General features: G+C 38.8%; 1 protein-coding gene across 1 annotated transcript in view; it reads left to right on the forward strand.

Moving 5' to 3' along the window:
- The window catches only part of ROR1 (receptor tyrosine kinase like orphan receptor 1), a gene marked incomplete at both ends in the record, with an annotated part of 394,069 nt that overhangs the window by 365,812 nt on the left and 13,743 nt on the right, over window positions 1–14,514 (forward strand). The window contains one exon of the mRNA XM_080692061.1: window positions 6,665–6,876. Within this exon, the coding sequence (XP_080548187.1) occupies window positions 6,665–6,876 (212 nt within the window). The remainder of the gene's footprint in view (window positions 1–6,664; window positions 6,877–14,514) is intronic.

A 14,514-nucleotide genomic window follows, 5' to 3' on the forward strand; every position in this document is an offset into this window, starting at 1 on the left:
TTCCTCTGGATGTATCTTGTTCTTTCAAAACCCTTCTTCAAAATAGAAAATGCTTCTTTAGAAGACATCTTTAAGTGTTTTCTTAACTGGAGGAAACAGAAATAGACCCTGACGTTCTTGATCATTAGCCAGTATTGCCAGTATGGGCTCCTCCATTGCTTTCAGCGCTGAATGCCTTTTCTAAATTCAGGCCTTTTTCAACTTTGATAAACATGTTGTCATCAATGATAATTTTGGACAGGCAGATTCCCTAAAGGATAACCCTCTACAATTTGATGTTGATTTACTGATCAACACTATTAGGTAAAGACATATGGTAAATTACAAACTCATCTAATGATACTATAATCCAGCCCTTCGTGTTTTCCATAAAATGATCTGAGTTTTGCTGGAGTTTAAATGTGGTTGGGCCTACCACACTTTCAAAAATGAAAGAGGTTTAATTTTATGCAACATATTGAACTTCAGCACTTAAAGATTAGAAGTGGGCAAAGGACTTGAATATACATTCACCGAAGATAGAAAAATAACCAACAAACCTATGAAAAGATCCTCAACATCACTAATTATTAGAGAAATACAGATCAAAACCCCAATAAGGGACAGCCTCAGCAACTTAGTAAGGCCCTTTGTAACTCAGTGAGACCCTGTTTCAAATAAAAAATAAAAAATAGAGCTGAGGGTATAACTTGGAGGTAGAAAGCCCCTGGGTTCCATCCCCAGTACCACACACACACACACAAAAAAAAAAAAAAAAAAAAAAACCAAGATGCCACGGTGTCACACATATTAGGATGACCACTATCCAAGAAAAAAAGTGTTAGAGAGGATGTGGAGAAGTTGGAATTTTTTATACTATTGGGAATGTAAAATGGTGCAGCTGCTATTAAAAAAAAAAAAAACAATATAGAGGTCTCTCAAAAATTTCAAAATAAGCTGGGCGTGGTGGCGCACGCTTGTAATCCCCGCGCTTGGGAAGCAGAAACAGGAGGATCACGCAGGTTCGAAGCCAGCCCCGCGTGCTGGCTTAGGAGACCCTGTTTCCAAATAAAAATGTAAAAATAGGTCTGGGAGTGTAGCCCAGAGGTAGAAGGGCTTCCAGGAACCCCAGTACCACCACCAAAAAAAAAAAAAAAAAAAAAAATTCAAAATAAAATTACCACATGTTCTAGCAATCCTACCTCTGGATATTTTTCAAAAGAATTGAAAGCAGGATCTTGAAGGACCGTTTGCACACCCACGTCCATTGCAGCTATTCACAATAGGCATAAGGTAGAAACAACCCAGGTATCCTTCAGTGAATGAATGGACAAAGAAAACATGGTATGTACATAAAATGGAATATTATGCAGGTTTTGGGGTTTTTTTGTTTGTTTGTTTGGTTTTTTTTTTTTTTTTTTGGTGGCACGGGGGTTCCTGGAAGCCCTTCTACCTCCGGGCTACACTCCCAGACCTATTTTTTATATTTTTATTTGGAAACAGGGTCTCTTAAGCCAGCACTGCTGGCTTTGAACCTGCGTGATCCTCCTGTCTCCGCCTCCCAAGCGCAGGGATTACAAGTGTGCGCCACCACGCCCGGCTTTGCAGGTTTTTTTTTTTAAAAAAAGGAAACCCAGTCACATGCTACAGCATGGCTAAATTTGAGGACATTGTACTAAATAAAATAAGCTAGTGACAAAAAGACATATACTATATGATTCCGCTTAGGTGAGGAGCCTAAAATAGGTGAATTCATAAAAACAGAAGGGTAGTCCTCAGGGAGGAGAAATGGAGAGTTCCGTGGATATGAATTTTAATTTTGCAAGATGAAAAAGTTCTGGAGACTGATTCGCACCACAACGTGAATATACTTAGTATTATTGAACTATACAGTTAAACACGGTTAAGCGTGCAATTATGCTATGTGCTTTTTTATGATTAAAAATCATTCTAATTTTTATAAAAGATTAGTCCGACATTTGCCTTTTATAGAGAAAGACACTGAGTGTATACAAATATTTAGCGAACTTGTATAGACTCCAGTCACTAAGATTTTTCCCAAGTGTTCATAAATGGGTTGTTGCCTCTAACATTATTCTAAGACATTTTCTACAGAGAAAAATGTAATCACTCATACACTTTGTTCAGCTTCTTTTGGTAACAATTCATTTGAGAAAAAAATGTGTCATTGGATCAGTATTTCCATCACAAATTCAAAAGAATAAATGCCTGGGCCCAGGAAGCCAGCTAGAGGCCTAATGACCACCTTCTCTCCTTTGGCTTCCAAGAGTGTGCTTAAATATCACTCTGTGCTTCGGGCCTGCTTATTTTATAGTTTTCAAAGAATAAAATGGTAGGGAGTCCTTTTTGTTTCCTTTTGGTTTTTAAATTTTTTCAAACAAGATCATAATTTAAACTTATTTCATTTCCTTTGGATTCTAAACTTCTGTAAGATTTCTTCCTTCCTTTGCCATGTTCAAAATCTGAGCCTTTTCTTTTACCTCTAAGTCATATCCCAGATGATGTTTCACTTTACAAAAGTATCTCCTCAGTAAGAAATCATGTTTACCTTACTGTAAGCCGTAGGGTAAGAAAGGAGTATTTTCTCCCATTATATGTAATTACTAATCAAAGTATTGAATATCATTGTAAAAATAAAATAGGAATGTCAGATGTGAAGTGTGATACCAAATTGTTGATTTTTAAAAGGAAATTAATCATGTGCTCTGGACTAAATTGTTGGTTTCAAAAATCTCAAGTATTTAACTTGATGTAACTAATATGTGCATTTAACTTTTAAGCAATTATTCCAAAGTATTAAAAATCTTCACCTTTCTAATTTTCAGCCAGTTTTCTCTGCAATGCATCAAAGGTTTCTATTACTCTTTCAAGTGAATACTAAGAAGAATGTCCATTGTTCCAATACAACATTTTAACCAAGTATGATCCACACTAGATATCAGCTCTCACTGCAGGGAAACCTTGGAATGTTAAGAATGATGGAAAACAATTCTATATAATGTTTTAGAGTCATTTTTATTGGCAATATAATTCAAAACATAGGAACATTGAAGGCAAACAGGCTAAAATTCCAACCCAGACTTCACTACTGTCCAGCTTTGGCACATCATTTATCCTTTCTCAGCCTCAATTTCTCTATTTGTAAAACTAAAATAACACTAAAATACTGGGTCAAAATGAGGAATTGAAATGAACATTTTCAAGGAGCTGTGAAGATAATCATTTTGTAATTTTTTTCTTCATGAGTAAGGCTAATTCTGCTATGGAAAATAATTTCAAAAGTTTTTTTGAGCCAGAGACTGAATCCTTTCTGGCCAAATACAAAAGCTGCATGGAGAAAAGTAGTATGCAGGACCTGATCCTGATTTTGTTTTCTGTCATCTTCAACACAACTATGTGTTGTTCTGCTTGATTATTTCACTTGGCAGAAAGACACTCTGGTGCCCCTCTGTGTGTCCTCTATGTAAGCAGAAGGAGCCAAGTTTGAGTGTATTTAAAAGATTTAGTTGCTTGACGTTTGTTCTCCTGCAGACCGACAGGGGGATTTGTCGCAGACCTTCCATTTACAATAAAAGACCTTCCTTGAATAGGCTGATAGGGCATGAATACAGAATAGACTCTTTTGTTTGCCAGACAGGTGAGACCTTACTTTCTCCTGTTGCTAAAAATTGAGGCTGGAAAAATGACTAGCGTTGCATTAGTCCCAAATTAGGCTCATTCCTTTTGTGATCGTTACGCTCATAATGATTTCACTGAAAATCCAAGAATAACAGAGATCTTCCCCTCCCCCAGGGTAAAGAGAAATTCTATAATGTTAATAATATAGCATCCAGCAACTGCACAGCAATTTCCAATTAGTCAAGGTTCTTTCATGAACATTATCTCATGTGATTCTCACATATACCAAATAAGATTGGGAGAGCAGGCATTATTCTGCTGAATAAAGGAAGAAATGGAGATCAGAGAGGTTCTATCTTGCTTAGAGTTATTGAGAATCCCAGCCCCAAACATTTACCCTTGAATCCCCTTCTACGCTAAGCATAAACTTTGAGTGATTGAAACGTAACAGGCTCTAGAATAGCTACACTCCCTGTTATTTCATTTATGGCTTACTACAATTCTATGAAGTAGGTGATATTATTATTATTATTATTATTATTATTATTGTTGTCATTATTGTTATTGCCAATTTATAGAAGGGCTTTCTCAAAGTGGCTAAGTGCTGACTCTAGTTTACCTAGATAATGATAAAAAAGAATATGCAGAAATTTCTGACTTTAAAATGTGTATTTCTCTTATTCTGCTGCAGTGTGTCTAGACTGTATAAATGATGTGCGTGTGTCTGTGTGTGTGCATGCTCACAGTAGGTCCTGTGGTCGACATTCTGCCACTCCTCTGATTCCTTTCCATCTGTCCCCAGAGCTGCAGACACAATCATTGCCAAAGCATGCCTCAATGATAAGCCTGGTCTCCAGCAATGCCCCCATCATACCTGTACCTAGAAGGTTCCAGGGCAACACATCTTTCAAAACTTCAGTGTTATTTTCCACTTTTCAGACCCCTCTTACCTTTCCTACCTCCATGAAACAGAGGACCCCAGCTTCGGGAAGACAGTGCAAAAGAACAGTCGGCCCCCGATCACTGGCAGTGCAGTGTAGGAGCTGCAAGCGAGACTGATGGGAAAAGTCCCAGATTTTGACTTACTGACTGCGTGTCCTTGGGCGAGTTACTAAACCCCTCTGTCCCTCAGCTTCCTCGCCTATAAGAGTGAGCTAAAGATGTCACCCACCTTACAAAGATGGTTGTGGAGAAAAAAAAAAGTAGTTCGCCTTCAAAAGTTCCTGGTGGATAGTAATAATGACAACAAATATAACTTTTTACCAGTGGAAGGATAAATATTGAAGATACTGTTTTTTACCCAGGCACAGTGTTGCATGTCTTCAATCCCAGCTATTTACGAGGCTGAGGCAGGAGGACCTCAAGTTTCTAACATCTCATGCTGAGTCTATTTATGGAAGAAGAAAAAAAATGTGATTATCGCTATATCTTACTGAAACAAAAGGCTCCCAAAAAAGGTGCACATATGAGTAAAACCTACTCTCATTTACATGGAGTAAAGAAGCTTCATTCATTCACTCACTCATTCATTCATCTTGCAGTACTGGGAGTAGAACCCATGGCTTCATACTGAGAAACATTGCCAAGGTTTTTAAATTTTTATTTTGAAACAGAGTCTCACCAAGACTCCCAAGCTGGCCTCAGATCAGGCAATCCTCCTGCCTCAGCCTCCCGAGTAGCTGGAATCACTGGTGTGCATCACCATGCCTGGCCAGGCTATTTAAAAAGAAATTTTTAAATCTTTTCCTTATTCTACCCATTCTTTCACTGTAGCGTTTACAACAGCATACTCTAATTATTTTTTTATAAGACTGTGAGTTCCTAAGGGCAGAGAACATGTCTTATTTAATTTTAAATTCCCAGTACCTAGAATAGAGCTAGGCACATAGTAGCTTTTGTTTATTGACTTAATGAATGAGTGGAAGGATAGCTGAATGGATCCTCGTTAATTCCTCTGCAAAGCAAATAATCATCTCTAAACTTAGTGTCAATCTGAATTTTCGCACTTTGGATTTTCTTAAGGAAAGATGGCTGATCTTGGTGGTCAGGGTATGTCATTACGTAACCCCCTCTAATTGCCACCCCATAATTCTTGTGTTTGTTTTACCAGTCAAATAATTCATTAATGAAATGATATGCCTTAACTTTTGGGTTTTGATGGTTTGACTCAAACCAATAAAAAGAAAAGCATACCTTATATCCTTCTATGCATCTATTCTGTGCCAAGCAATGGTAAAGTGGGTATATACAATTTCAAAAGTATGCCTCTAAGTGTTAGCACTCATAATTATTGCGTTCATATGAAACCATTTAAGAAGAATTCCGGGGTTTCAAAAAATATCAAATTATACAGTGCTTCTGTGCTGGAGGGAGTTGCACACACCATTTAGAACATTCACTTCACGTGTGCTGATGAGAAAAGTGAGGCCACAGACAGGAATGGTGTGCTCAGGTCACACAGCTCATCAGAGACCAAACTGACCCTGACTTCCGGCTCCTACGCTCCCAGGCCAGTGACTTTTGGAACACGGAGACCAGGATTCTTTTGTGATGTTGATACTGGAAGATGTAGGACTAGACTTCTAAGTCCGCACCAGGCAAGACAAGGGCATGATTTCTGGAACACCATGTCACGGTGGTTGATCTGGGCAGGCCGCCAATGGAAGAAGAACCCTGTGGTCTGTAGTAAGGATCTCAGATGTATACAGTCTGTTCACATGGTGTTTAACTTTTAAGGTGTTAGAGAAATGCAGGTCTGCGGCTGCTATAGAGAGGCAATGGCCAAGGGGGACCCACACCCACGCAAAATGTTCCGAATGTCCCTGTACAATTTTTAAACGTTTGAACTTTAAACTTTTAAACCCCCGATAAATTATGCTGAAGGTTTGATAGAAACAAATTGTGATAAGCAATTGGATTCTTTTTTCTCACTGTGGATTTGTGTGTATAAAAGAACTGAAGAAGGTCGTTCTACGCTAGGCGATGTAATATTATACATGTTATCTTAAGAAGCCTAACTCATGCTCTCTTTCGTTTCTGCACCCAGATTCGAAGGATTCCAAGGAGAAGAACAAAATGGAAATCCTCTACATACTGGTGCCCAGCGTGGCCATCCCCCTGGCCATCGCCTTCCTCTTCTTCTTTATCTGTGTCTGCCGCAATAACCAGAAGTCGTCCTCGCCACCGGTCCAGAGGCAACCGAAACACGTCAGAGGACAAAACGTGGAGATGTCGATGCTGAATGCCTATAAACCCAAGGTAAAATTCAGGTTACAGCAAAACCTCACGATCCTCCCCTGTTTAAAAGCCAAATAAAACAGATCCAGCTTCCTAGGTGCTCAAGTTCATTTTCAGTGTATGTGAAGACTCACCATATGTCTCTACCTGTGCAGCTCAAGCTCGCTCTCACTAGGTCCACTCCAGTGCTGGGCTTGACACGATCCTCAGGAGATGACCTTGGCCAGACAACCGAAGTTCAGAATATGAGGAGTGTTTTGTTTCTGTTTTATTTTGTTTTTGTGGTTCTAGGGATTGAGCCCAGGGGCATTCTACTCCCTCTGGCTATGCCCCCCAGTACTATTTTATATTTTATTTTGAAGCCAGGTCTCAGCAAGTTGTTGAGGCTAGCTTCAAACTTTAGGTCCTTTTGTCTCAGCCTCCCAATATTGAGATTACAGATGTGCATCAACACATCCACCTTCTTTTTAAAATTTCAGAGAAGGAAACCTATACTATTTCAGTTAAGGAGAGAGAGAGAGAGAGAGAGAGAGAGAGAGAGAGAGAGAGAGAGATATCCAACATTTTTCACCAGCTCCACCATTCTCTTTTTTATCATGTAACATTGTACATATATAGAAAACCACTGTACTATCTTTTAAAATGATGAAGATAGTATATTTTATGTAATGAATTTGTGGTACTGGGGATGGAACCCATGGGCATTGTACCTTTGAGCTACACCCCAATATAAGATTGGCTGCACCAATATGATTAATAAATAAAGATGCGGCGGGTCCCATTGGTGTGCAGATACACACAGGACACCGATATAAGATGATATGCATGTCTTTATTTGTGGGGAGTTGGCCGCCAGCCCCCACGGGCCGCAGGGGCTAGTGGGGGAGAGAGCTCCTCTCTGTCTCTATCGGGCTTCTCTCAAATCAAGGGGCGTGGTCTCCTCTGGGAATCACAGGGCTCCGCCTCCTAGCTTCCGGCCCCGCCCCCTGCGGGGCAGCAGCTCAAACCTTTCACCCAAGTCCTATTTTTTATTTTTTTATTTATTTTTTATTTTTTAAATTTTTTAAATTTTTTATTTTTTTAAATTTATTTTATTGAAAGTAAATGTTATACATTTAATCTGTATTTGGTGCCCTCTCCCCCCCTCGCTTCCCTTCCCCCCTCCCGAGACTTTATACCCAGGCTAACCTTGCTATATTCGTACTTTTACACCTATTTGGAAATAGCCGCTCATCAATCAAGTTCAGCCTCCTTCCTCTCTTAGTTTTCCATTCAAACTTTGCTGAGATTTCCCTTCCATTATCTGGAGTCCCTCTAGTATCCCCAATGCTCACTTGTTTGGGCATATTAGAGGAAACATATGTCCCTTCTCTTTCTGTGTTTGGCTGATCTCACTTAACATAATGCTTTCCAGCCCTTTCCATCTTCTTACAAATGACGTGATTTTGTTCTTCTTTATAGCTGAATAGAATTCCACTGTGTGTATTTCCCATAACTTTGCAAACCATTCATCTGTTGATGGGGGCCTAGGTTGTTTCCAAATTTTGGCTATTACAAATTGTGCTGCTATGAACATAGGTATGCATATGTTGCTGTAGTTCTCTGTTTTCAACCCCTTTGGAAAAATACCCAGGAGTGGTAAAGCTGGATCATATGGTGGATCTATTTCCAGTTTTCTAAGGAATCTCCACATAGATCTCCATAGTGGCTGAACTAGTTTGCACTCCCACCAACAATGTAAAAGAGTTCCTCTTTCCCCACATCCTCACCAGCATTTATTATTGTTTGATTTCTTTATGCTTGCCAATCTGACTGGGGTTAGATGGAATCTCAGTGTAGTTTTGATTTGCATCTCCCTGATGGCTAATGATGAACATCTTTTCATTAATCTATTGGCCATTTGTATCTCCTCTTTCATAAAGTGTCTATTCATTTCAGTTGCCCATTTCTTGATTGGGTTGTTTGTTTTGCTAGTGCAGAGTCTTTTGGCTCTTTGTATATTCTAGATATTAGCCCCCTATCGGAGTGGTGACTGGTAAAGATCCTTTCCCATTCTGTAGGCTTCCTCTTTAAGTTATTGATGGTTTCCCTTGATGAGAAGAAACTTTTTAGTTTGATGCTATCCCACTTGTTGATTCTTGCTTTAATTTCCTGAGCTTTGGAGGTTTTGTTGAGAAAGTTACTGCCTGTGCCTATATGTTGTAATAACTTCACAGTCTCTAGTCTGATTTCTAAGTCTTTGATCTATCTTGAGTTGATTCCTGTGCATGGTGAGATATAGGGGTTTAGTTCCATCTTTCTACAAATGGATAGCCAGTTCTCCCAGCACCATTTGTTGAAAAGGCTGTCTTTTCTCCAGCGTATGAGTTTGGCCTCTTTGTCAAAGATTAATTGATTGTAGGTGTGTGGATTTGTTTCTGTATCTTCTATTCTGTTCCACTGGTCAGTGTACCTGTTATTGTGCCAGTACCATGCTGTTTTTACTACTATTAATCTATAGTATAGTTTGAAGTCTGGGGTTGTGATGCCTCCTGCGTGATTCTTGTTGCTGAGAATTGCTTTGGCTATTCTGGGTCTTTTCTTTCTCCATATAAAGTTCATGATTGCTTTTTCTAGGTCTGTGAAGAATGTAGTTGGTATTTTAATGGGAATTGCATTGAATCTATAAATCATTTTTGGCAGAATGGCCATTTTGATGATATTTATTCTGCCTATCCACGAGCACGGGAGATCTTTCCATTTTCCAAGGTCTTCTTCAATTTCTTTCTTTAATGTTTTATAGTTTTTGTTGTAGAGGTCTTTTACATCTTTGGTTAGGTTTATTCCTAGGTATTTTATTGGTTTTGAGGTTATAGTGAATGGAATTGATTGTTTTATTTCTTTCATTGTGGATTCATTGTTGGTATAAAGAAAAGCCTCTGATTTCTTTAGGTTGATTTTGTATCCTGCAACTTTGCTGAATTTGTTAATTAACTCCAGAAGTCTTTTGGTCGAGTTCTTAGGGTCTTCTAGGTAAAGGATCATGTCATCTGCAAATAAGGATAATTTTAATTCCTCTCTTCCTATTTGAATTCCTTTGATTTCCTTCTCTTGTCTTATTGCTGTGGCAAGAGTCTCAAGGACTATATTGAAGAGGATTGGTGATAGTGGACATCCTTGTCTTGTTCCCAATTTTAGAGGAAATTGTTGCAGTTTTTCCCCATTCAGTATAATGTTGGCTTTGGGTTTGTTGTATATTGCCTTAATGATGTTGAGGTATGTTCCTTTTATTCCAGTTTTCTGTAGTGTTTTTAACATGAATGGGTGTTGGATTTTGTCGAAGGCTTTTTCAGCATCTATTGCTATGATGATGTGGTTTTTATTCTTGATTCTATTTATGTGGTGGATGACATGTATTGATTTGCGTATGTTGAACCAACCTTGTTTTTCCGGGATGAAACCAACTTGATCATGGTGTATTATCTCTTGATATGGTTTTGAATGCATATGGCTAGTATTTTGTTTAGAATTTTTGCATCTATGTTCATTAAAGATATTGGTCTATAGTTTTCCTTTCTTGAAGTATCTTTATTTGGTTTGGGGATTAATGTGATACTGACCTTGTAGAAGGAATTTGGGAGAGTTCCATCTCTTCAATTTCCTGGAATAAGTTATGAAGTATTGGTATTAGTTCTTTACTGAAGGCTTTGTAGAATTCAGCTGGAAACCCATCTGGGCCTGGGCTTTTCTTTGATTGAAGAATTTTTATTGCCATTTCTATTTCATTGTTTGCTATTGGTTGGTTTAGGTTTGCTATGTCCTCTTGGTTCAGTTTAGGTAGGTTAACTGTGTTTAGGAATCTATCGATTTCTTCCATGTTTTCTTGTCTATTGGAGTATAAATTTTTAAAGTAGTTCCTGATAATCCTTTGAATTTCTTCACTATCTGTGGTGATGTCTCCTTTTTCATTTCTGATTTTAGTAATTTGCATTGATTCTCTTTTTCTTTTGGTTAGGTTGGCCAGGGGTTTATTAATTCTATTAACCTTTTCAAAGAACCAGCTTCTTGTTTTGTTGATTATTTGAATTGTTTCTTTGTTGTTGTTGTTGTTGTTGTTCTCTATTTCATTTATTTCTGCTCGGATTTTAATAATTTTCTGTCTTCTGCTGGCTTTGGGGTTGGACTGTTGCAGTCTTTCTAGATCCTTGAGTTGTGCCAATAGGGTCTGAACTTGGTGATTCTGAGTCCTTCTTATGTGAGCACTCAATGCAATAAACTTTCCTCTTAATACTGCCTTCATAGTGTCCCAGAGATTTTGGTAAGTTGTGTCTCTCTTTTCATTTATTTCCAAAAATTTCTTTACTTCTTCCCTAATTTCTGCTCTTACCCATTCATCATTCAACAGTGTATCATTCAATCTCCACGTATTTGCATAGTTTCTTTTGAGTTTCCTGTTGTTGATTTCTACTTTAATTCCATTATGGTCTGAAAAGATGCAAGGAATTATATTACATCTTTTGAATTTGCTGGTGCTTTCTTTGTGTACCAGGATGTGATCTATTTTAGAGAAGGTTCCATGGGCTGATGAGAAGAATGTGTATTCTGTAGTTTCTGGATGAAATGTTCTATAAATGTCTATTAGGTCCATTTGCTTTATAGTTTTCTTTAGTTCTAAAGAGTCTTTAGTCAACTTTTGTCTTGAAGATCGATCCAGTGATGTGAGAGGCATATTGAAGTCTCCCAGAATTATTGTATTTGGGTCTATTTGAGATCTGATGTCCTGAAGGGTTTGTTTTACAAACGTGGTTGCATTCACATTTGGAGCATAAACGTTTACTATCATTATATCATCTTGGTGTATTGTTCCTTTTAATAAAAGGAAGTGCCCTGATTTGTCTCTTCTGATGTGTCTTAGTTTAAAGTCTGTTTTGTTGGATATCAGGATTGCTACCCCTGCCCTTTTTTGTTCTCCAGTAGCATGGTATATCTTTTTCCATCCTTTCACTTTCAGTCTGTGAGTGTCTTTGGCTGTTAGGTGAGTTTCTTGCAAACAGCATATATTTGGGTTATGTTTTTTGATCCACATTGCCAATCTATGTCTTTTGATTGGTGAGTTAAGTCCTCTGACATTAAGAGTTATTATTGAAATATGATTTTTGTTTTCTATCATTTTGTGTTCTGTCATCTGTTTGGTAGCTTTTTCTTTCTTCTTTACTTAGAAGCCCCTCTGATCACTTTGCTCTCTTCTCTGGTTCTGAAGTCTACTTCTTTTTTCTTCTTTATGGTTTATTTCTTTAAGTATTTTCTCTAGTGTTGGCTTTGAATTCATAAATTTTTTGAGATTTTGTTTATCCTGAAATACTTTTATTTTGCCGTCGACTTTGAATAGTAGTTTTGCTGGATAAAGCAGCTTCGGTTGGAAGTCATTTTCTTCCAAGGTCTGGATCACGTCATACCAGTCTCTCCTGGCATTCATGACCTGGGTTGTATAGTCTGGGGTGATTCTTATTATTTTGCCTCTGTATGTCACCCGACCTTTTGTTCTCACTGCTTTTAAGATCTTTTCCTTGGCCTCTATGTTAGTCATTTTGACTATTATGTTGTGTGGGGAGGTTCTTTTTTGATCTTGTCTTAATGGTGTTCTGTATGTCTCTTGAACATGAAGATCTATCTCTCTTTCCATGTTAGGGAAGTTCTCCAAAATTATTTCTGTGAAGAGATTATGGATGCCCCTGGTCTGTACCTCTATCCCTTCTTCATTGCCTTTTATCCGTAAGTTAGGGCATTTCATGTTGTCCCAAATTTGCTGTATGTTTAGGTTTTGTTGCTGTAGTGACTTCTGCATACTATTGACTGTGTTTTCGGTGTTGGATGAACTGTCTTCTAACAGTGATATTCTACTTTCCATTTCCTCTAATCTTCCAGAATTTCTTTCTATTGCTGACTTCATTTCATTTATTGACTCTTTCATTTCATTCCAAACCTCTTTCTGATTCTTTTTTAGTGTTTCTAACTCATCTTTCATCTCCTCTAAACTTGTTTTAAATCCTTTCATCATATTGTAGATCAAGATTCGGAACTCCCCTTCCTGCATTTCTTGTAGGTCAGTATTTGTGATTTCTGTCATTTCTCCGTTATTCCTAGTTCTCATATTTTCAGAGTTCTCAGGTCTGGTTTTCTGCTGTCTTCCCATCGTTAGTGGGTAATTTTTTAACCTAGTCTTTGTATTAGGACTTTAGAAAAGACTTATCCCCCCAGAAAAAAAACTTATTGCCCCAGAAAACCAAAAACCAAAACAAACCCAAAGAACCCAAAAAGTAAAACAAACAATACCAAACCGCAATAGTAAAAAATAAAATATAAAAGGATAGAAAAATAGTAAAAAAAATAATAATAATAATAAAAGAGATAACAGTCCTACTATGTTGTTGATATATGGTGAATCTTGTATTTGCTTGGAGTGTCCCCTTGTGGCCCCATGTAGGTATCGCACCTTAAGCACTCTTCTTTGGTCCCGGAGTTGAATTGGCCCACTTTGCGCACACTGGCACTCACATATATCGTACTCACTGTGTGCTCGCCAGGTCCGTGGCTCCTCTGAATTCACGCTGGCAGTCCAATCTGTGGCTCTGAAGCTCTGGCAGCTCTCCTATATCCTGCTGACTTTTTGCTCCCACGGTGAGCAGGTTCACTTCCTGGTCCCTGCCGATCTCCCGGCGTGTCTGTGGGGCCTCCTTTGTTGAGGGCAGCTCAGGAGCTCCAGTTCGCTAGCAACTTCAGGTATTGGAACTCTCTGGTCACTTTCAGACTTTAGAGCTTCTCTAGGAATGTTAAAGACCCAAAAGTCCCATTTGGGCCAGCGGCCCTGAGGCCACTGCACCTGCACCTGCACCCCGCCGGCCCCTGAGTCTTCAGCTCACTATCTGCTTTCTTTGTGTGTTGTGGTGAATCTTGCAGTTCATTTGCTGGATTTTTCCTGCCGTACTCCCCAAGTCTGTTTTGGATCGTACGTTTAATTTTTTTTCTTTATTAAGACACTTCTGTCTCAGTAGTTGAACTTAGTTTGTTTCAGCTAGTGAGGGACGCTGCGTCTCTTGGTTGCCATCTTGGGAATCCTCCTTTTTTTTAGTTTTTGAAACAGGGTCTCACTGAGTTGCAAAGGTGTCTCGCTAAGTAGCTGATGCTGTCCGCAAACTGTGCCCCCCCCCCCGTCTCTGCCTTCCAAATGCTGAGATTACAAGCATGTGCCACCACACCCTGCTATTTTATGTATTTTTTATTGCAGTGAAAAAAATCTTTATGCCTAACTTAAATCTCTTTCTGGTTGGCTTAAGCACATTAAAGAAAAGGCTTGTCCCCTCAGCAATCTCTCAATGCTGTTTTATGACAGTCCACCTAAGCCTTCCCCACTCTATGCTAAATCAGCCCTTCCTCGTTTCGTTTTTCATCCACATCTTTCAACATTTGGGTCGTCCGAGGTCCTGGCGAGGAACTTGGGGTCACTGCCCTTACTCAGAATGGAGCACTAGTACTGCCTCATGGAGCTGGAACCCGACAGGGTCACGCTCTCCGGAAGGCCGGCACCTCAGGCCCCAGACTTCTCGGCAAAGGGATTCGCTTAAATAAATTAGAACTCTTACTTCTAAAACTTGTCTTTTCTTCTTGTTCTAAATCCATCCA

Source organism: Muscardinus avellanarius, assembly GCF_963383645.1.
Source record: "Muscardinus avellanarius genome assembly, chromosome: 3".
In the NCBI taxonomy this organism is placed as follows: Eukaryota; Metazoa; Chordata; class Mammalia; order Rodentia; family Gliridae; genus Muscardinus; species Muscardinus avellanarius.